This window comes from Lonchura striata, chromosome W, assembly GCF_050655825.1.
Source record: "Lonchura striata isolate lonStrDom1 chromosome W, ASM5065582v1, whole genome shotgun sequence".
Taxonomy (NCBI): domain Eukaryota; kingdom Metazoa; phylum Chordata; class Aves; order Passeriformes; family Estrildidae; genus Lonchura; species Lonchura striata.
Window position 1 is genome coordinate 43,331,830 of NC_140743.1, and position 22,411 is coordinate 43,354,240.

The 22,411-nt window shown below is 43.9% G+C and overlaps 2 protein-coding genes across 4 annotated transcripts in view; one reads left to right on the plus strand and one right to left on the minus strand.

Annotated features, from left to right (window-relative positions):
* LOC146763240 (alpha-protein kinase 2-like) overlaps positions 1-704 on the minus strand; it is a 44,092-nt gene extending 43,388 nt beyond the window's left edge. The window contains exon 1 of the mRNA XM_085571175.1: positions 557-704. The gene's annotated coding sequence lies outside the window, so the exon portion shown is untranslated. The remainder of the gene's footprint in view (positions 1-556) is intronic.
* Positions 605-19,059, plus strand: LOC110478593 (mucosa-associated lymphoid tissue lymphoma translocation protein 1). Of its 3 annotated transcripts, XM_085571179.1 has the most exons (17): positions 605-775; positions 1,563-1,729; positions 3,619-3,740; positions 4,136-4,286; positions 4,408-4,586; positions 4,797-4,893; positions 5,583-5,615; positions 6,682-6,708; positions 7,796-7,828; positions 8,681-8,884; positions 11,961-12,138; positions 13,264-13,338; positions 13,718-13,845; positions 15,406-15,555; positions 16,269-16,426; positions 16,622-16,747; positions 17,482-19,059. In XM_085571179.1, exons 1-17 carry the CDS (start codon positions 624-626, stop codon positions 17,944-17,946), a joined length of 2,445 nt encoding a protein of 814 aa, XP_085427305.1. In that variant the 5' UTR covers positions 605-623; the 3' UTR covers positions 17,947-19,059. The 3 variants fall into 3 exon arrangements, with proteins under 3 accessions (XP_085427305.1, XP_085427306.1, XP_021401022.2); XM_085571180.1 differs by lacking the exon at positions 13,264-13,338; XM_021545347.4 differs by lacking the exon at positions 5,583-5,615.
* The last annotated feature ends 3,352 nt before the right edge of the window (positions 19,060-22,411 follow it).

The window sequence follows — 22,411 nt, forward strand, 5'->3', positions numbered from 1 at the left end:
CCCCCTCAGGGCTGGGCCCCCTCAGGGCGTGGAGCCCTCAGGGCTGGGCCCCCTCAGGGCTGCGTCCCCTCAGGGCGTGGAGCCCTCAGGGCTGGGCCCCCTCAGGGCTGGGCCCCCTCAGGGCTGCGTCCCCTCAGGGCGCGGAGCCCTCAGAGCTGGGCCCCCTCAGGGCTGGGCCCCCTCAGGGCGCGGAGCCCTCAGGGCTGGGCCCCCTCAGGGCTGCGTCCCCTCAGGGCGTGGAGCCCTCAGGGCTGGGCCCCCTCAGGGCTGGGCCCCCTCAGGGCTGCGTCCCCTCAGGGCGCGGAGCCCTCAGAGCTGGGCCCCCTCAGAGCTGGGCCCCCTCAGAGCTGGGCCCCCTCAGGGCGCGGAGCCCTCAGGGCTGCGTCCCCTCAGGGCGCAGAGCCCTCAGAGCTGGGCCTCCTCAGAGCTGGGCCCCCTCAGGGCTGGGCCCCCTCAGGGCTGCGTCCCCTCAGGGCTGCGTCCCCTCAGGGCGCGGAGCCCCTCAACGGGGCTGTGCCCCCTCAGGGCGCGGTGCGCGCGCTCCCCTCAGCCGTACCCGACCCAGCCGCCCCGTCCCGCGCGGCTCTTCCTTCCGTGCGGTAGCACCGCCCCGGCGGGCAGCCATGGAGTGCGGCGCGGCGGGGCCGCTGCCCCTCAGCCGCCTGGCCGGGCCGCTGCTCCGTAGGCTCAGCGAGCTGCTGGACCGCGCGGCGCCCGGCAAGGGCTGGCGGGAGCTGGCGCAGCGAGCGGGGAGCCGCGGCGCGGTGCGGCTGAGGTGAGCGCGGGCAGCGGCGGGGCGCGGGCAGCGGCGGCGGGGCGCGGCCCAGCGGTGCGTGTTTATCTCTCTAATCCCGTAAAACACTGAGAATCCGTCCACTTCATAAGTGAAAGTATCACCACATACTGAAGATATCTCGTCCCCAGGTTTGCGTAGCTCTGTGATTTAAGGAAGGAAACGTTGATTAATCTTTTTAGTGGAAATATGTAACTTTGTATTCTCTTTAGGCAGTTGTCATTATTTCTTTTTTGTGTTGATTGAATGCCTGTGACTGAAAGTGCGTGACAATGACACCAAAGTTGAAACTACAAGTTCAGACACAGGTGACTACGCTGTACAGTCGGTGTGTTAGGCTGGACTCCAGCAGTCACTTGTTTACAACAACTTTAAAATCAGTCTTCCTGTACTTTGAAGTTCAGAGTCTGACTCGCTCTCTACGGCTTCTGAGTCAGGCTCATAGAAATGAAAGATGCTGTACTACTTTTTCTGCTGACACTTTAAAAGTGAAAAATAGGAGGTTTCTTAATACATTTGCTGAAACTTGTGAGGTATATGCATCTCTTATACCATCCAGCTCACTAATACCACTTTCTGTCTGTGGAGGTGTCACTGAATAACCTCTGTACTCCTGAAACTTGAAGGAAATGCTGCAAATATGTCCAAATCAGCTGGGAATTTCCCATCTCTATTTTTATTTATCTACAAGTGATTGTTTACCCGGGTCCTTTCTGAGAAAAAGGTATTGAGAAGGTCTATGCCATGTCTTTCTCACATTATTCCATAGCCCTCTCGACTTGGAGCAGTGTTCCCTCCAGGTGCTGGAGCCAGAAGGCAGTCCTAGCTGGAGTCTCCTGAAGCTGCTGGGGGATCGGGGCTGCACTGTCGTGGAGCTGGCGGAGTCCTTGCAGGCCCTGGAGCACACAGAGGCTCTCCGGTGTCTGAGCCACTCAGGTCAGTTCTGGGCTGTGCTTTCACTGCGGCCCTGGATTTTACACTGGGAACACTCAAGGTAGCACTCTACAGTAGCGAAAAGCAACTTTAGTGCTTGAATTCTAGCTAGTTGGGATCCAGATGATTACCAAGGTTATTGGCTGATCTGATTCTGAGGTTAAATGTAAGCCAAACCTTCGTGCAGTGTTGTTGCAGACTTGGACTTGGCTCCATGGGTGTGCTGGGCGTTGTCATTCTGTCTGCTGACTGGGGTTTGGTCTCAGCATGTGCCTCTGGGAGATGCTTATGGACCAGAGATGGACAGACAGGTAGTGCTGCCAGCACTGGAGTCTGGAGGTGTCAGTAACTTATCCCAGGTGAAGGGGAAGGGTCCAGTTAGGGCAGATTATTAATAAGATTATGAATACTGAATCTGCATGGTTTCAAAGTCCAGTAACCATAGATGTCACTTTGCCATATTCAAAGGTAACACTTATGCTCTGCATTTTCCAAGGAAAATGGAAGAAATATTTATGTGTCTTTGTAATCTATCATAAAATTGAGCTGGAAGGTTTTTCTTTTTGAACTATTAAATTCCATGGTACATGCAGGAAGTGACTGTGTAGTGCTGAATAAACCACAGGAAAGGAACTGAAACTGGAAAGAAATTATGGATCAGATTTCTTAGAACTTGTTTGGAATGCTTCTGATGAGTGCAAAATGCTTATCTTCCAGTGGATTTTTCTCATCTATGTTCTTAAGAGCTGTTTGTGATGCAAATTGGGGGAAATTAAAAAAAAAAAAGTGGAAGTTTTGGAAAGAGCAAGCCTTCTTAATTTTTCTGTCCTTTAAATTGAAATAGCATAATTACTTTTCTGCTGGTTAATGTTAGAGGACTGTGATGCTCAAAAACAACACAGTTTAACTGCAGAAAGTGGAAGAGGAAGTGTTAAACAAGGAGTTGAGGTACTGATCTCCAGTGCTAGGTGTAGAAGGAAGTGATTTTGGAGTAAGGAAGGCAGGGAATTTCAAAGTGCTGCAGCTTTTTTGGAGTAGCTGCTGGTGTGTTCTACTCTTTCAGAGTAATCATGTGAGTGGAGGCAGCTGATGGAACACACTGCTCTGCCAGGCAAGGTTATGTGATTTCCAAACGCCGTGTGCTCTCCGTTTCAGGCTGTTGTCTCTGTAGGTTCTGGTCTAGTTGGACTATCCAGAGCAAAGAATGTTTCAAATCATGATTTTTAAATGTTCCGTTCTCCTTCTTCTGATGACTTTGGCTATACCAGTGGACCTGGTTTTGGGACCATGCTGTAACAAGATCTGGAATACCTTAGGTTAAGAAAATAATTGCATCATATTGGAGTGGTGTCAGTTAAGATTTGAAGTAGAAAGTTTTACCTTGCAGAAAACCCCAGCCCTATGTTCTGCATGAATCAGAGGCATAAGAGTGTATAAGGAATAGCAGGAAAATGTGCTCTGTTGGACTTAAACTCTGACTGCTTTGACTCCCTCAGGCTGGGCCTTAATCTGAACAGCTCAAAAAAAAAAATCGTTGGGAGTGAACAAACATTTAAAACTGAGAATATCTTTCCAAAAAGGGATCTGTGATACCATGAGACATATTATTTCCTTTAAAATTAAAATATCTGAATGATATACTTTAAACCTTTTATGAGCTCCATCGAGTACTTATCGATTTGAGCATGGATTTTGTGTAGTGGAAGACAATTTTGAATGTCTTAAAGTAATATAACTAATTGGAACTGTGCGTATACACAGTACAAACAAATTATTTTCAAGTATATTTAATGACAGAAAGGTTCTGTGCTCCAAGGGCAATTTAAATGCAAATATAAATTATGGACTTGTATTTCTTCATAACTTTTCTATGTGTAAATTCTGTCTTAAAGGTGTAAAGATTGTTGTACAGCCAGACTCTCAAGCAGTGCTCTCTGGTCAGGTTGTCAAGTTGTGCTGCTGGGCAATAGGACACCCATTTGTGCAATACCAGTGGTTCAAGCAGGAAAAAGAGGTAAGAGTTCATAGAGAATGCAGGGTTTTTAAATAGTGAAAATAACACATAATGATTTTGGATCGTCCTTTTTTTTTTTTTTAAGACTCTTATTCACAATGAGAGAAGATTGCTGTATATACTCATAATGCTCAGAAAGTTTAAGAAAAGCTGGATGATCCTATGAACATGCTAAAACAAAACTGTGATTCCTTATGTTCACACCACTTCATTCCTGGGGGCTGTGAATGTGCAATGGGGCAGAAAGGAAGCTGTAAGTTCAGTTGTCTCAGGCTACAGTAAGTGAAGGAGTTGAGGATGGTGTTAAGGACTTGGAAATAAATATTATAATGCTTGATCCTGGTTAAGATTAAACCAATTGAAATGGAAGTATTTTTGGTTCATCTGTGATGCAGGTTCCCCATGGTAATTCTCCAGAACTGGTTTTGAGTCCGGTGAGTGTAAAGGATTCTGGCTTTTACATCTGCCGAGCGAACAGTGAATCTTCTTTCACGTTCAGTCGGTGGGCACGCCTTGAAGTTTGTGAGCTTCAGGATATGCCTCATGGTGAGTGGCAAAAACACCTTCTGAAAGTGCCTTCCTGCTTCCTCAAGGCACTTGGGTCCCTGTTGCTGTGCTTAGGTTGTCTCACACTTCCTTTTCTTGTTACTTCCTTTTCGTTTTTAAGGGCTCTTAATGGGTTTGCCTGAAAACAAGTTGTGCATTTGTAATCAGCCTCAGCCACAAAACCTGACAGTGGGGGATGCTTTGGTACTAGAATGTGGAGCTGTTGGAAACCCAGTTCCTCATTACCAATGGTTCAGAAATGGATTTCCTTTGGCAAATGGGAGCAAAAATGTCTACACAGTAAGTTACTGCAATGGGCCACACTTGGGAGCTAACGTTAACCACCTTGAGCTTACCACAGAAAGTTCCTTTGAAGAAAAGAATTTCTCCAGAACCGCTGCTAGTTTTTTTTACTCTTTCTTGCCTGTGGGGCTTAGATGTAAGGCTTAAATACCTGATGCAGGTATTTTTTGGAGTTCTGTTGGGATGATTGTGATGATGCTTGCATAGGTAACTTGCGTGGATGTGGGACATCAAGGAACATATTGGTGTCATGTATTCAATGACCGGGAGGACGAAGACAGCAAGAAAGTAGAAGTCATTATAGGTAAAGAGTTCTTCTATTTCATACAGGTCAGCTCTTTTGTCCATTTCTTCTACATCACTAAAATATATTTTTGAAGCTTTCAGTATTAAGACAAGCTCATGCCTTCTATATTTTTAGTTTATCCATTTGTTAAAACACCTGTGCTTGCATCTGGCAAATGGAATTTTGGAGTTTTGGGTTTTTATGATAACCAGTACAGAAGTACTGTCCCTTTTCATCCCTGCCGGCATGTATGTGGCTTGTTAGCAGATTGCTAGCTGATATATGCTTTTTGACAACTAAAAACTTTAAAACACTTTAACCCTTGCTGGAGACATGAACTCTGTTACATGGAGTCCTTCAGCAATCAGGAGAGGTGAGCTTGTTCATTTCAAGTAGAATGAAGGAACACGTTTCATGTTCATGCATGTGTATTTGCAGGGAACTGAAGAGGAGCAGATCTGTTTGTATAGCTTCCAGATCTGACAATACTACCATGTAACTTCCTAACGTAAGAGACACCCTAGTTTAGTACTCCTGAGTTTCGGGAATCATTACTGTAGAGTGTTATGGCCAATGCAAATTTGCACTGCTGTAAAGTGAGCCACATTGCAGAGCAGCTTGACAGTGCCCTTTATCTTCCACTTTGTGTGCTAACTCTCAGAACTGAGAGCTCATCTTCCAATTTTTTTCCCTCCTTAAAACACAAGGAAGGAGGGCTGTGGCAGTGGAGTGCACGGAAGGTAATGTAAACCTCTAATTGTGAATCAGTTTTAACAATTGGTGATGGGAGTGACAGGTTGTTGAGTGTGTTGCTGAAAGGCATATGTGAGTTAAGAGCTTGGGGTTAAAACATTGATGGATGATGCAACAGTCCTTCTGCATGTGCTTCTCTCTTCTTTGCCTGGACACATGATCTAGATCACACGGCTACTTCCTTCTTTTGTGGTATTCAAATGATCTGGAAATTTCTCTGGTGGGGCTCAGGAGGCAACATGCTAGAAAAAAGATCTGGAGATATTCAGGAACCTGGATGATCTTAGAGAGCTGGCTAGAGCTACTTGCAATGTCAGCTCCATGTCTGCAGAAGTCTTATTAGCACCGTCCTCAGGATGTTTTCTGTTCTCCTTTGCACTGTTGCAGCAGGGAGGAAGAAGTGTATTGTGACCCTTAATGTTGGTACCATCCCTCCCTCGACTGCTGAGCATTTCGGAAGCTGCAATATCCGCAGCACGTGGGGTTGGGTTCAGTGGTGCGAGGCTGCTCCGAGAGAGCACTGGTGCTTCAAGGATGTTAGGTTTTTTTCCCCTGCTTTCCAGTGTTCTCAGAAGAAAGAGGTGAAACCCGTGGTAGCTTAGGATGTTTGAAGATTGTATCTGAAGTCTTTCTGAATACACGTGGCTTCCTAAAATCAGATTTTTTGCTCAGGATGTTGCTTTTTCAGCAGCCCCTCAAACGTCTGTTCTTCAGTGGGATGATTCTGATACTTTTTCCTTTTTCCTTCAACCTACTTGCATGCCTGTGGGATTGAGGTGTCATAACTGTCCCCCACTTAGTTTTTACATCTACTGTACTGCAATGCTGCGTCTAGCACAGCTTAATATATTGCTATAGGATTTTCTCTTCTCTGTGGAATAAACACAAAAGGTTTGATTTGCAGAAATGCAAAGTCAAAAGTATTTTAGAAACGTAGTTTGTTTTCTTTGTTCAGCTTTGTTTAATAATGGCATGGCACTTATGTTTTTACTAATAAAATGGGGTTTCTGCTTCTTGTTTAAACTATTATTTTATTGGTGTTTTCCTTCACAGAAGATTTAAGTGATCTTCAGGAATCAGGTGAGTGATAAGTTTTGAAAAACTTTAACTTGGCATCTTCATTTTATGTTACAAGTAATTGAAGGCTCGCTGGGTTGCAATATAAACTTTACAGTATTTGGATGTACCTGTAACTGAGAACTGAATAGGAGCTGGTATCACCTTAAGAGCAGCACAGCTTTCTAGTTCCAAGAGATTTCACTTGAAGCATATAGAGAATCATAGGGGTGCTGTTAGTAAAATAGCCCAAGGCTGCACATACACTTACACAGATACAAAGGGAATTCTCTTTCTTCTCTGTGGTTTCTTGAGACTCGGTTTTAGGACATTGCTGCTTTCTCAGATAATTAAGGTGAAAAAGATGTGAGGTGTCTGCCTCTCACTCATGATATGTTGAGTGGCATAGTTCAGTCATGTTGGAGTCAGCCAGTGTGATTTGAAGACTGTTAGGTGGTTGTTATAGAAATGTTGGTTTACAGTCTTGCTCCAGAGGGAATTATCCCTGATATAGTTTTCCCAAAACCTCAACTCCCAAAGATATTATCCTGGGTTAGATATCAAATTTGTTTATGTTTGCCCAGTCTCAGTTTCAGCCACTGAAAGGCTTTTCTGTCATACTGTGTCATGTTATCCAGGTGAACCACTTTGGCATGCTGCTTACTGTTTCTCTTGGCACAGCAGTGGCTCTGCCACCCCTCTGTGAAGTACAGAATAAAATAATTTTCACATTCAGATGGGAATCCCTGCTAAGCATCCCCCACCTTACATGTCTGCTTTTTGTTTGGAGAGGATGAACTGGTCAGATGTCACTGAAAATGCCAGTGTGCAGTTTGTGAGATTCAGCATCTATTCTTTCTTAATCTATAGAATAAGTTATTCACATCCTGTCAGGTTGTTTGTGGAAAGAGAGTGAAGGAAACAATCTAAACAAAAACAACAATATCAACATAACACCCCCAAACCCCACCAAAACTAAGAGAGGGCTTTTTCTTGCATTAAACTAGGAAAGTGTTAGGGAAAGCAGTGCTACTAGACTATGGCTGTGGGGAGGATGCAGTTCATTTTCTGGAGTCGCTGACACGCTGCTCTTTTCTTCTATTTCAAACAGACCCACAAGAAGAGTCAAGTCACAGACCTGTGGGTAAGTAGTTTTGTACTGAAATGACTATGTATTTGACATCTAGGATGCAGATTTTGCTGCTCCTGAGTATTGCTGCTACTGACACTGCCAGTGCAAGACCCATGGGGCAAATAGAGAGCTCCAGGGAGGGAGATCTGTGGATATTTGTGTAGTCCTTTTAGAATGCTTGTTTGCCCTTTCAGGTGTAAACTGTGCCAAGGGCACCAGTATTTTTAGTGACCCTGTGAAACGTTTGCAGCTTCTCATCTGTTTCAGTTTACTGCTTCAGATCCCTGTGGCCAGACCTTAGCCAGTGTGTTACTCCATTCCTTTGCACACTTGGAGGCAGCGGTATTGGGATGATGTGATAGAAAGGATTGCTATCCTGTCTGCTAAGGAAATGCTGTCCTTGCAGCTATCCCCGTTCCATCATGTGGATCCTTTGATGCTGAGCTGAAGCTCATAAAGAGATGGATAGCACATGTGATATGAAGACTAGTTGCTGGGTTTTTAAATCACATACTTAAATTTGCACTGTAGACTTGAGTAGTCAGGCATGTTGTCCTGTTGATACTACACCAGATGGAAAGGCTGCTGGCCCCTGCCAGAATTTAATGGCTCTTTCAAGTTCATTAGTGTGAGGAGGAGTGTTGTAAGTGCTCCTCTCTCATGCAGGTGAGTTTTTTTCTTCAGGCGGAATAGAGAGTTGAGCTGGGTTGTTGATGTGGGATGACTTGTAAAATCAGATAAAATATTGTGCCTGAAGTGAGATTGATACCCTTTTCACTTTGGAAAACTTTCAATCTAAAGGTGTTGAATCTATGGAATATATAAATGTGACATGTTTTTTTTTCCCTCTGTGTGTCTTGGCAGCCACAGACAAGGTGGCTCTGTTAATAGGAAACATGAGCTACTGGAATCATCCCCAGCTCAAGGCTCCAATAGTAGATGTCTATGAATTGACCAGTTTACTAAGGCAGCTGGATTTCAAAGTTGTATCTTTGCTGGATCTTACCGAGTCTGAGATGCGCAATGCAGTGGATGAATTTTTGCTTCTCCTGGACAAAGGAGTTTATGGTAAGAACACGTAAATCCCTTCTGAAGTAGGCCAGTTTTGTATGTATCAAGTAGCAAACATCTGGTATTTGCCTCTGCCAAGCAACATTCATGGTAGTAAATATGATGTATGTAGAATGAGAAGAATAAGTTAAAGGTACCCACCAGCATATCCTCTGACTTCGGTTAAAATGTTTTAGTTCCTTTACTTTTAGAACAGATCAAATGTTTGAACTTCATTCTTTAGCCACACCTAAAACTGCAGTGCAGACTTTTATTTTGTTTGATAGTATTGATAGTACTTTGCTTGCCTCGATTTGATTTTGGGGCACAAAGCACAGTACAGAAGTGGAGAAGAGCATGATGGAATTGATGCATGGATCAAAAACCTTGCATGGAAAAGGCCAAGAGTGATCTGGTTTGGAGCGTAAGAAAAGTTCTTACGTTTTCTGCTGACTGCCACTATTCTGTCATTTTACTAAGATTGTATAGAAAACTCCAGAAATTATTTAGGACAGAGAGCAAAATGTTTTCCCAGGTCCCTATTTAGTGGATTGCAGAATTCCATTCTGTAGTAAAAATCGATTTGAGAAAACATTATTTGATCCCTTTTTGGAACACAAGGTCAGCTTATTTCTTAGCGTGGCTTTTTTTACGGGTGTGTTACCTGATGCTCTCTCTGTGCAGAACTGCCTGCCCTGACATTTGGGCATTTATATCTGAGCCAAAATCTGCCTGACACGAAGCTTGGTCTGGCAGGAACATGAGGCTTTTGAGAGCAGTTTGCTTTTATTATTCCCTGGGAAATAGATGGGCTTACCTGTTTAAGTGAGCTTTGAGAGTTTTGCACCTTCTCAATTTTTCTCCCTAACTGTGGACATGAATGTAGGAAGTAAAGTACTGAAAGGCTTTGATTAATTTCTCAGCAGCACTATATGAAAGTTCTTACATGGCATATTTTTGCAGTTGTACTTTTCCAGCCAGTTGATACAAAAGGTAACCAGAACAGTTTTTCAGTGGTGTTTGGCAATAACTACTCCCATTTAAATGATTACTTTGTTCTTTCTGCATAGTGGCTATGAATGGCTTAAAGCCTATAAAAGATGCTGCCAGTGCACAAATAGGTAACGATTTATAGCCTTTTCTAGTGGACATAGCTTCAAATAGAAGAGGCACAATGACTACTGCTGTTTAGTCCCTGCTCTATAAACCTGATGCTTACTAGGTTGTGTAATTCTGGCTTACTGCCAGGAAAGTGACATTTCAGATGCTGGTCCTTAAGAGCAGGAGTAGTAAACAAAGTGATGATGGTTGTCTTCTCTGCCATCTTAAGTCTGCGCTGTTCTAAATGTAGGTTGCAATTAACATTGTATTCCACACAGGGTAAAAAAGCACAGACCCATGTGTTGGAAAGACTAAAAATATTTAGGCTGCTTTCTTTTTAAATGAGAGGGAGGGGGGAAGGGAGGCAGATATTAGTTAAATGCTGACGTCTCTGAGGAACTTGAGCCTACTTAAAATTGTTGTATGCGAGTCTCCGTCGAGGCCCTCCAAATATGTTTACTCCACTTACCCCAGGTATGTGCAGATTTATTTCTGATGTTGAGCTCAACGTATTAACTGTTGCAGGTACTTGGCACATAGCACAGTCATCTGCCAAGGATAGAAAAGGAATGTCGTCAGTCAGTCCAATTACTTACAGAGTATATGCTCAGATACATAGAATATCAAATATAACCCTGATTTAGGTTCAGATCTGAGCTCTGGAAATCACATTAAGGCTTTCTTTTTAGCCTAGGGCCTGACACAAGATTATGCAGTTGCACTTCATATCATTTTTAGCTCTCTTGAAGCTCACCAGGCTCAGGTAGCCCTCATATTTTCATTTCTTGTAGCTGTGTGTAGTGAAAAGGTGAAAACACCTAGCATGTCCACCTCCACGAGCTAGTATGTTAGGGTGAGCCTTATTTTGGGTTTTATCTGAATCTGCCAGTGTTGCAGTGACTTAAATTTTTCGATAAGTTTTGGTAAGAATAACAAGATAAGAACACAATATCTCTGGCCAGCATAAATTGTCAGATTTCTGTTAGCTTTTATTCAACTGAGCACTATATTCTAATTGCAGATCTGACCTGCAGGCAGCTTTGACTAGATAAATAAAAATTCTTTTTAGAAGATGGAATTTGCATCATTAAGGAAAACCAGCACTGGGAATAGGCAATAGGAAAATCCAATTAAATCATACAAGCCTCTGGTAACTGCATTTTATGGCAGTAGAGATTATTGATTCTAAGATCCATCTAATCCTCATGCAAATTTTAATTACTTTCATACTGGACATTTTTATTCATATAAGAAAAATCTTAGGTCTTAGCTTGCAGTTCCCTTTCTCAAGGTTGAGAAAAACTTTCTTTAATTCCCTGATCAGGTTGGTTTCTCTACAAAAATATTGCATGTTTTACTGAAGATTCTAAATCTTAAAATGTTGTAGACTGTTGTGTAGTGACACATGAGGGACATGATAGCAGGATAGTAATTTCTGGCTAGGTAAGCATGCAAAGAGTTTGTTTAGTAGACCCAGAAGAGTCATGAGTCTGTAACTAGGAGATATAGCTGCAATCAACAGAACATGAGCTGTTGGTAGTTGGTAACGGGCGTGTGCTCTGTAGTCCTACCAAACTCTTCAGCATTTTCTTTTCTGTTCATAAGCCGCAGACTTACTGCTGCTCAGAGCTTCGTAATTGCACATGCGGAGAAGATGTTTTACAGTTGGCACATTTCCTCGTTCCTATCTGTGAGTTACACATCACATACAACAGGCTGTCTCTGTTAGAGGTCATAGCTACTTAGAGCATTTTGAGAGTATTTAACTTGGTGTGTTTATGCGAGTATCTAACTGATTCTATTGCATGTGTGATTTTTGTGCTTCCTTTAATTTATTGTGTTAGTGTATTGCGGAGTTGATGTTAATGTAGCTTGGAGCAGCTTCAGTGAGCTCCCTGGCCCACAATCAGCACTGTGCATGATGGTTTTGACCCACTAAAATGGACAGAAGTATCTGATGCACTGCTCACTATCACACCTGTTTTAAACTCAGGTTTGTTATACTATGCTGGCCATGGCTATGAAAACTATGGGAACAGTTTCATGGTTCCTGTTGATGCCCCGAATCCCTACCGCTCAGCAAACTGCCTGTGTGTGCAGAACATCCTGCGGCTGATGCAGGAGAAGCAGACGGGACTCAACGTGTTCCTGCTGGATATGTGTCGCAAAAGGTATCTCCTACATTCCCGGGTGGTGAGAGCTGACCTCGGCTCTTTGGGATCTCAACAGAAAGCTGGGCCTCCTGCAGATGAGGAGTCTTTAGGCTGAGAATTCACTGTACTGCAAAGTTCATGGTTCTGAGAATTCACAGCCTGACCCTGAGTGCTTTTAGCATCAGTAGGATTCACCCACAGACTTCTGCCCATGGCCTTGGATAGAGATGCGAACCTCATGGTGCCTCCTGATTTCAATGACATTTATTTATTTTCTTGCTGTTGTTTTTTAAAAGTTATAAAGAGACTGATCAGATAAAAGTAAAATTTGGCATCTTAAAGAAAAAACAGGACCCTTTCCCCTGGGATCATTAACTGTCTTCTTCATTACAGGGAGGAAGGAGAAGCCCTGTGATGAAAGGCATGCTAACTTAGCAGAAGGGCTCAAGGGAAATCCTTATTTTAGAACTCCTGAGAGCCATGGATTTTGCTTCTATACTGAGGATGTTTTATCTTTATGTAAAGGTTAAAAACCAACTGTTTATGGGATTTTTCTACACAAAGTACTGTGTTCTTTCCATGTTGAGAAACTACTATGATCAATTAAACTTGCACTTGAAATCAGCTCTTCAGTCAGCACTTCTGGCAGTTGGTCTCTGAGGAATGTTTCATAACAGAAAGTTGTTGGTGCTTTAGTATCTGTGGAGCCTCTGAACTTCTCTGCTAATGCAATGCCCATGATCCAGTTCAGCTGACCGAATACAAAAGCCATCGATGTAAGCCTTGTACTAACAGCACCATGTTTGGTGGGGAAAAGAAAATTTTTTTAAAAACCATGCCATTTTTGAAATGACCTAAAATGGATGGATATCAGAGTTGTGTTTTGCAGAGATTGCAGCTAAACTCTACTGGTTACTACAGCATGCCCTTCTCTGGGTAATGCCTGATGCTTCTGTCTTTAAACTGCCCTCAGGCGGAGTGTTGATGGTGCTGACTTTTGTATTTGAGAATCAGGATTCATTACAGACTTGTAGGAGTGAAACAAATACTGGTTCTAAACTCTCTCTTTTGTGTTTTGATTTTGTTGCCATTACGAGTTCTCAAATTACTATTTTACTTTCTTGTGTTTTCCATTTATTACAGAAATGAATATGATGACACAGTTCTTATGTTGGATGCTCTGAAGGTTACGGCCAATATTGTTTTTGGATATGCAACGTAAGGAAGTTATTCTTCTGTGCCACAGAAATGACTGAGATTGTGTAGCTGATCTTTTTCAGAGCTGTGCTGTGGGCCTCTAACCTTGGTCACTTTTCAAGTGCAAAAACTGCTGAATAGAAGTAGTCAGGAGCTTTACTAAAGTTGTTGATAATAAATTTAAGCTTCTCAAATGAGCAGTTTGATGAACAGGTCTAGTTTGTGATGTCATTTTAAGAGACACTTCCATCAGCTGCTTGCAAGGGAAGAGCAGGTTTGCCTTGGACACAACCTGGTTTTCAAATTGTAGGGTTTCTTTCCCCATTCCCAGCGTAAATTTACTCTTAATCTTGCAGGTTTTTCAGTGTTTTTTCCTTGTCCAATGCTGATGATCTCACAGGTGCCAAGGAGCAGAAGCTTATGAAATTCAGCAGCTGGGGTTGGCCAATGGCATCTTCATGAAGTTCCTGAAGGACCATTTGTTAGAAGACAAGAAGGTCACTGTTCTGCTTGATAAAGTTGCAGAAGGTGAGCTCCAGCTTACTGCACTAACAGTCATCACGGTCTGCATTACTGAAAACAACTTCGCTTCCATGTCTTTCCTCTCATGGTGAATGTGTTACGCTAATTAAATCTCTTTCTTGTGTTTTGGTTTTTCAAATAGCAGGTGTTTCAAATAGCAGGTGCTACTGGGCAGCATATTAACAACATTCCTGATGCTCAGCTTCTTTAGTAGTGTTCAGTTTTATACTTTTCTGAGTATCTCTCTGCATGGAGCTTTGAATTGTCCATCCACAAAACTGCTCTTCTGTCCCGTGGTGCCAGCTGCTTGTGGTAGTCCAGTCATTTGCATGTTCATTTAAACAATTAACATAATCCTACTTGCCTCAGAGTGCTATAGCAATTATAATGATTTGTTCTCTAAGTGCAGTAAAAAAGGGCAGTGCACTGTGTTCATTTGCCTGGTTCACTGATTGTGTTTTTGATGTTTTTGATGGGAGAAGCACTAAAGTGAGATGAGTGGAGGGAAAGCATAATGCTTCTGGGCAAACACCTGCTCCAAGCACAGAACAGTGTCAGGCTGGTGTGTGTAGGTGCATCAGCCCAGCTCTGCTCTGGGTTCATCAGCCTGGGGCAGCTACAGGTCACAGAGCTTTGTTTGTGTTATGTTCAAGAGTGCAGGGAAAGATTGATTGACTTGTCAGGTAGCATGACAAGCAGTGGTGTGAGTATTCCCAGGTGTTGGGTGTCAGGGTGTACACAGGTTCTGTGCAGACAGTGCCAGAGGAATGTTCCCATTAAGTGTTCCACGGAAACAGCCCCCATGGAAAAGGCTGCAGCCTGCTGGCTCTGTGGTTTTTGCTGTGCCTGTGCCACAAGAGTGCAGTACTAGCTCATGGTCAGCTTTGTGGCTACTACATCCCCAAGCAGGTCCTTCCTCGAAGAGGTCCTTCCCTGCAGAGCTGCGTCCCAATCAGTCAGGTCCTTTGTGGACCTCTGCAAGGGATTATTCCTGCTTGGGAGCAGAACTTGGTGTTCCCTGTTACTGGACTTCATGACACTCCTCTCTTTCAGTTACACAGCCCATCCAGGGCCCTCTAAAGAGCAGTACAGTCTTGTGGAGTATCAGCCACTCCTCTCAGTTTTTAATCATCTGCAAACTTTCCAAGTTTTGTTCTCTGTCCTTACACATGGGTCATTAGTGATGCTGTTAAATAATCAATATCAGGCCCTTGTATCTAAACCTGGAATACTCTGCTTGCCCCCAGTTCTTTAGAATAATCTCCCCTAATGGAATTACATTCTTGAAATTAGCCACTCTAATTAGGACCTTACCCCGTCAGAGCTGTGATGCTGCTTGGACTGGCTCTGAGGAACAGGGGACGATGGTGGCCAGGGTTCTACATAACTGCTTTGGCCTTAAGGGAAGGAAAAGCTGAGCAAGGAGTACTTGTAAAACTGCAGCTCTTAATGGATGTGCTGGCTCTGGCATAACCACAGTAACCACACATTGCAGGAAGGTACTTAATTGAGTTGGAATTGCAGCAGCATTGATTTTGAAAGAACCTCTCTGCATCTTGTTTTTAGACATGGGCAAGTGTCCCCTTACCAAAGGCAAGCAAGCCCTGGAGATCCGCAGCAGCTTGTCAGAGAAAAGGGCATTAACTGATCCTGTTCAACAAAGCACATCTTCTGCAGAGTCCCTGGCACGGAACCTGCAGTGGGCCAAAGCTCATGGTACAGTACAGTCTGCTTTTAGATGATGCTGCTGCCATGATGGGAGAAGGGAGGGCATGTACTATTGAATGGAAATGGAAGAAATTCAAGGCTATAGCTACATTTTCATTACTATGTTCAGTTGGGAGTTTTTTGGGTTGGTGTTTACCCCTACGTGAGATAGTAATGAACAAGGTGCCATGAAGAATTCATGTATATTCAGTATACTTAAGACCACTCAGACACTGGAGGGGAGACTTACGGGTTGTGTGTCTTCTGTCACAGTCTCCCAGTACTGCATGTCTAGTAGTGACATTTGTAAGACGTCATTGATCTCATTCTAAAGTCATCACCTAAAATAGGCAGGTAAACTGTATGGTAAATGTGCATGATGAAAAGAAGTTTTCAATGCAGACAACTAAGAAAAATAAAATAAGACTGAGATGAGTTCCAGGCTTGCTAGCCTTTTAAGAAGGCCAGTGGGGTTTAAGACCTGTTTTTACCTTTTTCGCCTAAATCTGTTGGAGTACATCTTCAGATTTCTTTTGACAGTTGGGGCAGAGGGTCAGGGATGGCATTCTAAGACCACTCGTCGTACAGGAAGACTCTCTTAGAGATGCCCATGTTTATTTGTGATCCCAAGCACTTAATTCTTGTTTGTTAAATGATTGAAAAAGAAAAATGCATATGCTAAATTTATATTTAGACTGTAACAATGTGTTATTTATTGGCAGAGCTTCCAGAAAGTATGTCCCTTGAATTCCAGTGTGGTGTTCAGATTCAGTTGGGGTTTGCAGCCGAGTTCTCCAATGTCATGATAATCTATACCCGGATAGTTAAGAGGCCCCCTGAAATCACAGCTTGCAGAGCCTACATCACAGACTTACCACTCGTAAGTGCTTCCTGCTGCTGTCTCATGATCTTGCTCCACTGAAGTTGAAAATTTTCTGCTCCACCCATAGCAAGTTGCATCTTGTATAATAAAATGGGTCTAAAATGCTGCAAGTTCTCAAACTGAAAGAAATACTATTTTATGATCTACAAATTCTGTATCATCAATTAAGTTCTCTTTTTTTTCTTGCAATAGGCCTTGGATGTAGATCCTAAAGAGGCCAATAAAGGAACTCCTGAGGAAACTGGAAGCTATTTAGTCTCAAAGGACCTTCCCAAACACTGCCTCTACACCAGGCTGAGTTCACTGCAAAAACTAAGGGTTAGTATTTACTGTTCATTACAAGTATGCCCAGATAATTGACACTACTTATGTTGCTTTGACGTTCTGTTGAGGCAGCTGTGTATGGTTAGTGTAGTAAGTTTTTTGGAGGGAAAGAATGGATAATAACCCAGTTCAGTGACTTTCATTTCAGCTGAAAAGTAAAAGGCAGTAAAATACATATGCAGTCCCGAAACCAGTGTGCAAGGCCCTTTGTATTTTCCAGGCTCATGCTGAACTTGGCCAAGATGGTTATTTTTGTGCAGATCACCTATTGCATGCTCTGAGGGTGTTCCTATACTTCTCAGGAAGAACATGACCTGAAGCAGAGCCGCCTCTTACAAAGTCATTAGTAGGAGATTAAAGTGCTGTGTATCAGCCTGTGCTCCTGAGCATACAGTTTTTGAAAGGTTCTCTTCAGCAGACTGGGCACTGCTCAGTGTCTCTGTATCTTTGTGTCATGAACATCTGTGCCAGACACAGCCTGGCATCTCTTCTTCAGTGCTTTTGGCAGTTGAGGTAACACAAGTGCTTCTGGAAATACAGACTGTTCAGTGAACAAGTAGTGACCAAAAGAGGACCTCAGGAAGCAAGGCCTGCCCATTGTGTGTCTCTAGCTCCTAAAAAGGTCACTCTTCTTCTCCAGAAGACTGCAGCTTCTCTAAGGGTTTCCTGTAGTGTTTGTTTGAAGAGGAAGTGTAACTTTTCCTCTCCCCCTCTTTCTGCTTTTACAGGAACATTTAATCTTCACTGTTTGCTTGCACTATGAGTATTCAGGAATGGAAGATACAATGGATGAAAGAAAGGAGATTAATATTGGGAAGCCCCTTATTGCTAAATTAGGGCTTCACCCTGGATTCAAAACCAAGAACTGTCTCCAGACATGTTGCATGCCTGGTTATCCTTTTCTTAATCCAGTAGAATCAAGTCCAGAGGCAGCTGAATACTACATCCCTAGTCATTGCCAACCCAATTCCTCTCCAGGTGTTTACCATCTGAACTGTGTTTGCTCAAACAGCATCACACACCCAGAGGCGTGTTCCTGCAATGGAACTTCCAGGATGTTGGCTTCAGGACACAAAGTACAGCATTACTCACCCACTGTGGAAAAGCGTAATGTGCCAATAGAGACCACTGAGGATACTGTTGAACTGGAATTCTTTCTCTCTGACAGCCTTAGCTTCTCTGAACAGCAGTAGCTGGGATGTGCTTGGAGTAGACCAGAATGGCATCCTTGAACAGAGGGGCTTCCACTGCCTCTCCATCTTCTGGAGTTTGGAGACTTCTGGACAAGGCCCTGGAGAGTCTAGAGTAGGTGCTGGGAATGAGGTTGTGATGAACATTTTTCATATCCTAAGAGACAAAACTGGACCAATAGATTTAGGAATGAAAAATGCATTCTTTCTGTTTTTGTTTTTTTTTTTTTTTCACCTACTATTTGTTGTTTGGTACAGAGAAAAATCTGAACTGCTCAAAGTTTCCTATTCTGTTCTTTGGCCATGGTGTGTTAGGATCAGTCACTGATGTTCCAGTGCCTTGCATGTAGCCAAAAAGCAGCTCTGACTGCATTCTCCTCTCTGATTGCCAGATGTCCAGTGTCTGGCAGTATCTGAGAGGATAAGATCTGTGCAAGGAACCCAACACCTGACGAGCCAGCAAATTGACATCACTTTTGTTTTTAAGAGAACTACAGATAATCAGAGGGAGCAAAGTCACGGAATCATACTGTGGTGGATTGTTGCTATTTTGATTTTTTTTTTTTCCTTTTACATAACACTCTTAAGATTTTTGCTGATCTGATACCCAAAATAAATAACTGCCCTTTCTCAAGTAATTTTGTTTACAGTTATTTTCCTTTTAGACTAATTAGTTACAGTATTTTCTTACTGCTATAGCCTTGATGCTAGACAATAGTTACAATACAATTAATGTATAGTTAATAATAGGCCTGTTTTGAGAATGGTATTAATAATGTTTTTCATTATACAAGTTATCCTGAGTCACTGGTGACAGCAGCTTCTCAAGCTGGCAGATGGTGTCTCTGTAAGAAAACATGTTTTCTTGCCTTGCCCATCAGTTCATTCCCAGACTGAGCAAAGAGAACTCGGTGGTAGTAGCATCTGTTGATGGAATAGTTCCTGTTAGACTCCATCTGCCTGCCAGCTCTAGGATGTTCAAACTGTGGTGTGTATATATAAGGTACAAAAAGTATTATTAGAATTCTGATGTGTCACAAACTAGAGTGGGTTTAGTTATGTAAGACTGACATTTTTGGACAGCTCTAAGAAGTAATAAAAAATCTCATGAGTAGAGAGATGATGCTCAGCAGTTGCTTTTTCACCCTGCATTATTATTTGCACCCATACAGTGCAAGATGGAGATTTCTAACTGATCTGAAGCCAAGCCAGTTCTTGCACGGTGGCTGCGTGGGAGCCTAACTTCTGAAACAGAGGTTTTAGAGGTGAAAGGACAAAGAGAAAAGATCCCTGGGGCTGTAAGAGAGAATGACCCCCCCACCAGACAACATGAGCCTATAATTTGGCCAAACAGGTGCAGGCGGTCCCCAGCACTGTCACTAGTGACAGCAGCAAGTGCCTTGCCATTGGCTCGTGCTGGCCTCTCACTGCGTGGCAAACCCACACTCCAGCTGGGGGAATGTGTGCCACCACACCTCGTGTCCTCCCACTGGAGGAGCCTTCCAGGCAGGGGCTGGAAACTGTAGCTGTAGCTGCTGCAGCTGTTCTTTCACATTAAACAAGTCAAGAGCCTGCCCACCTGTACTGCAGAGGGGAAAGCCCTCTGAGACTGCTAATCTGGCTGATGGAACTAAACATGGGCTGCTGCTGAGCAGTGAAACCCTTGGGGCTGGGGCTGGATGCTGCTCTGGTGCCTCTCCCCTCCTCCGTACCCAAGAGATGATGCTGGTTTCCTCTCTCCTTTTCTGAATGGGAGAGGGCTGTCCCTAGTGCTGGCACATCCAAGGAGCAGTGTGGCATGCTGTAGAGTGGTGCAGTATGCCAGCACAAATAACTCAGGTGCACTCTAAAGTATTTTTAGTGGGTGTAGGTTGTTGGGTACTTTTAACACTTCCGTGGAGTAGCAGAGCACTCAGCAGGTGGGGAGCAAAGCAGCTTTCCTCCCTCTTGCCATGCTAACACAGGCAAAGTAATTTTTTGAGTAATCCAGTAAGGATTTAGTGAACTGGCAAAGACAGGACATGTACCTTGGGCTAGGGGACTGCCTGCAGTAGACGTTGGGGGTCAGGTTGTCAGGAGAGGAAAGCTGCCAACAAGCGGTTGTTTGAGCTGCAGCCAATAGCCAGCTGTTACTAAATCCTGTCTGGTGGGAGAATCACCACAGAGGCAGCAGTATTTGCAATTTGAAGTTAAAATGGTGATAAGAACCCCTGTCTGCCCTAGGGAGGGACCAAAAACCTGGACATGCCAGCCACCAGCCCCCACTGGGGGCATCTCTTGCTGATCACTGTGTCTTCAGAGATTTGTTCACTAGACTTTTATGGCAGCAGACAGGAAAGCTTGCAACATGGGAAGTAGTGTTGTTACACAAACTAAATGGAATTTGTATAATCCTGACTCATCTTCGGTAGGTGGGGATGAATCAGATGTACTTTTTCCAGCAGGAGATGCCAAGGACTGGCATGGAAAGTATGAGTGCTAGAAAGGCTCTCTGGCCATGCCGGCCGCAAACCAGCAGAGCGCCTTGATTTTAACTTTGCTTTCACTGTAGGAAGATCATCACAGGCAGCTTGGAATCAGGAACCACAGCCAGGCTGAGCTGCTGCTGCCACCCTCATCTGCAAGGACAGCATTTCCTGAAGTAAACAGAGGAAAAGTGGCAGAAAAATCACTCTTGGGTTCCTCCTTCTTTTATTATGTGCTTATTCCATTCTCCAGAGAAAGCTCTGGAAAGGCAGAAGTGCAAGCACAGCTGCTGCTGGTCCCAAGTGCTTGTGTGTCTGTTCCTGCAGAGGGGCATCACCCCTTGTGTCACACAGCACCATCCCTAGCGCCCGTCTCCCCAGCTGTCCAGGTGGCAGCCCCGAGGGACCAGCAGGAAGCCAAGCTGTGTGATTTGGGATGGGTTTCTCAAGCTCATTGACACCCAAAGCTATGCAGTGTCTCCCACTTCCTAAGGCCCTCCCAAAGCAAGGGTGCAGCTGTGCCTGTTGTGTCTGTTCCCAAAGACACAGAACCCACTTGGGTTCTGGAATGTGGCGTGTTCTCTCACTTCTTGGTCTCCTCTTCCAAGAAAGAAGTTCCTGGAGCACACAGATGATGTCTGGCCCTGCTTATGCCCATTAGTCATGGCAGCAGTTGTCACACCTTTTAGGACCACATGCATAAACTGCTGGCAGTTAGTTTCTGTCTTCTACTTCACTGCTTGAAGTGATGTATTGAGTAGTTTGGTGGGATACTCAGCTATACGAAGATTTTCTGAGAAAATTGTATTACATAACATCTAGGACAAAATGTAAGTTTTACAGCAACACTTGCTCTCTTTGTGTGGTTTGCAGGATCACTGCATGGGTATTGCTCATCTCCCACCCCCTGTTCAGGTCCAGCGCTCTCCTTTTGCTGGGTAAATGCACGGAACACACAGCACAGGAGCTGTTGATGGCACCATCTGCAAAAGCCTAATGGCTCATTCATTAAGCAGTGGGAACCGGCACCACCACAGTGCAATCAGATACTGTATGATGAATAATTCAGAAATAATCCTTGTATACTTGAATAAATATCAGGAGGAGGAAGGAAAAAGCCCCATACATATGGCACGTTAGGGGAACAAAACAGGCATTCTTCAATGTGCCAGGCTGCTGAGCTCTGTGGTACTGATGTTAATCACGCAGGTGGCTAATTCCTGATGAGGAACTGACTGAGGGGTTCTGGCCCAGCACTCTGAACATGTTTGTAAGTGGAAAAGAGAACAGTGTCACGGAAAATCCAAAAATCCATCAGCCTCGCGTTCTGCAATATGCCTGTGCTTGTGTTGTGTAAGCAGCTGGAGGACTGAGTTTGGGAGGCCTGCACATCCTGAGCTGCTGCTCTGGCTAAAGGACTGGTGTGGTGCACTCAACATTGAGTGCCCAGGGAGCCTCAGGGTGGTAGATGCTGTCTAAATGGAGTATACAAACATAAACTATTCGGGTCATATTTTTTCACCAGAGCCTGTAGTGACAGGACAAGGGATGACAGCTTTAAATTGTCAGAGGGCAGGATTAGATTGGAAATAAGGAAGAATTTCTTCCCTGTCAGGGGAGTGAGGCACTGGCAGACTGCCCAGAGGAGCTGTGGCTGACCTGCCTCTGGGGAGGAGTCAATTTTCTGCTGCTGCTCCTCTGGAAATAGTCCATTTCTCCAGAAACAGTACTCCTATGCAGAAGAAATGCCTTCTCAGCTTTTGACAATCATCAAATCATACGAGTTTTTCTATGTCATTTTTCCTGTTTCACATCTAGAAATGCTTGGGCTTGAAGGCAGGCTTTTGCCAACAGATGTAACCCTGTGACAGTGCCTTCAGATGTCTACCTTGAGCACCAGTGGCACTGCTTGGCAGCTTGAGGATGAGCCAGCAAGTGCTGCAGGCATATGGCCTGTGTACCAGGCCTGCTGCAAGTGCAACACTGAGTCTCATATATGTGCA

Bases quoted from the DNA above. Each gene is read 5' to 3' on its own strand.
- LOC110478593 (XM_085571179.1), top strand. From the start codon at position 624: ATGGAGTGCGGCGCGGCGGGGCCGCTGCCCCTCAGCCGCCTGGCCGGG. The intron at 1,730-3,618 runs GTCAGTTCTGGG...TCTGTCTTAAAG, and splicing joins CCGGTGTCTGAGCCACTCAG to GTGTAAAGATTGTTGTACAG. The intron at 16,748-17,481 runs GTTAGTATTTAC...CTGCTTTTACAG, and splicing joins GTTCACTGCAAAAACTAAGG to GAACATTTAATCTTCACTGT.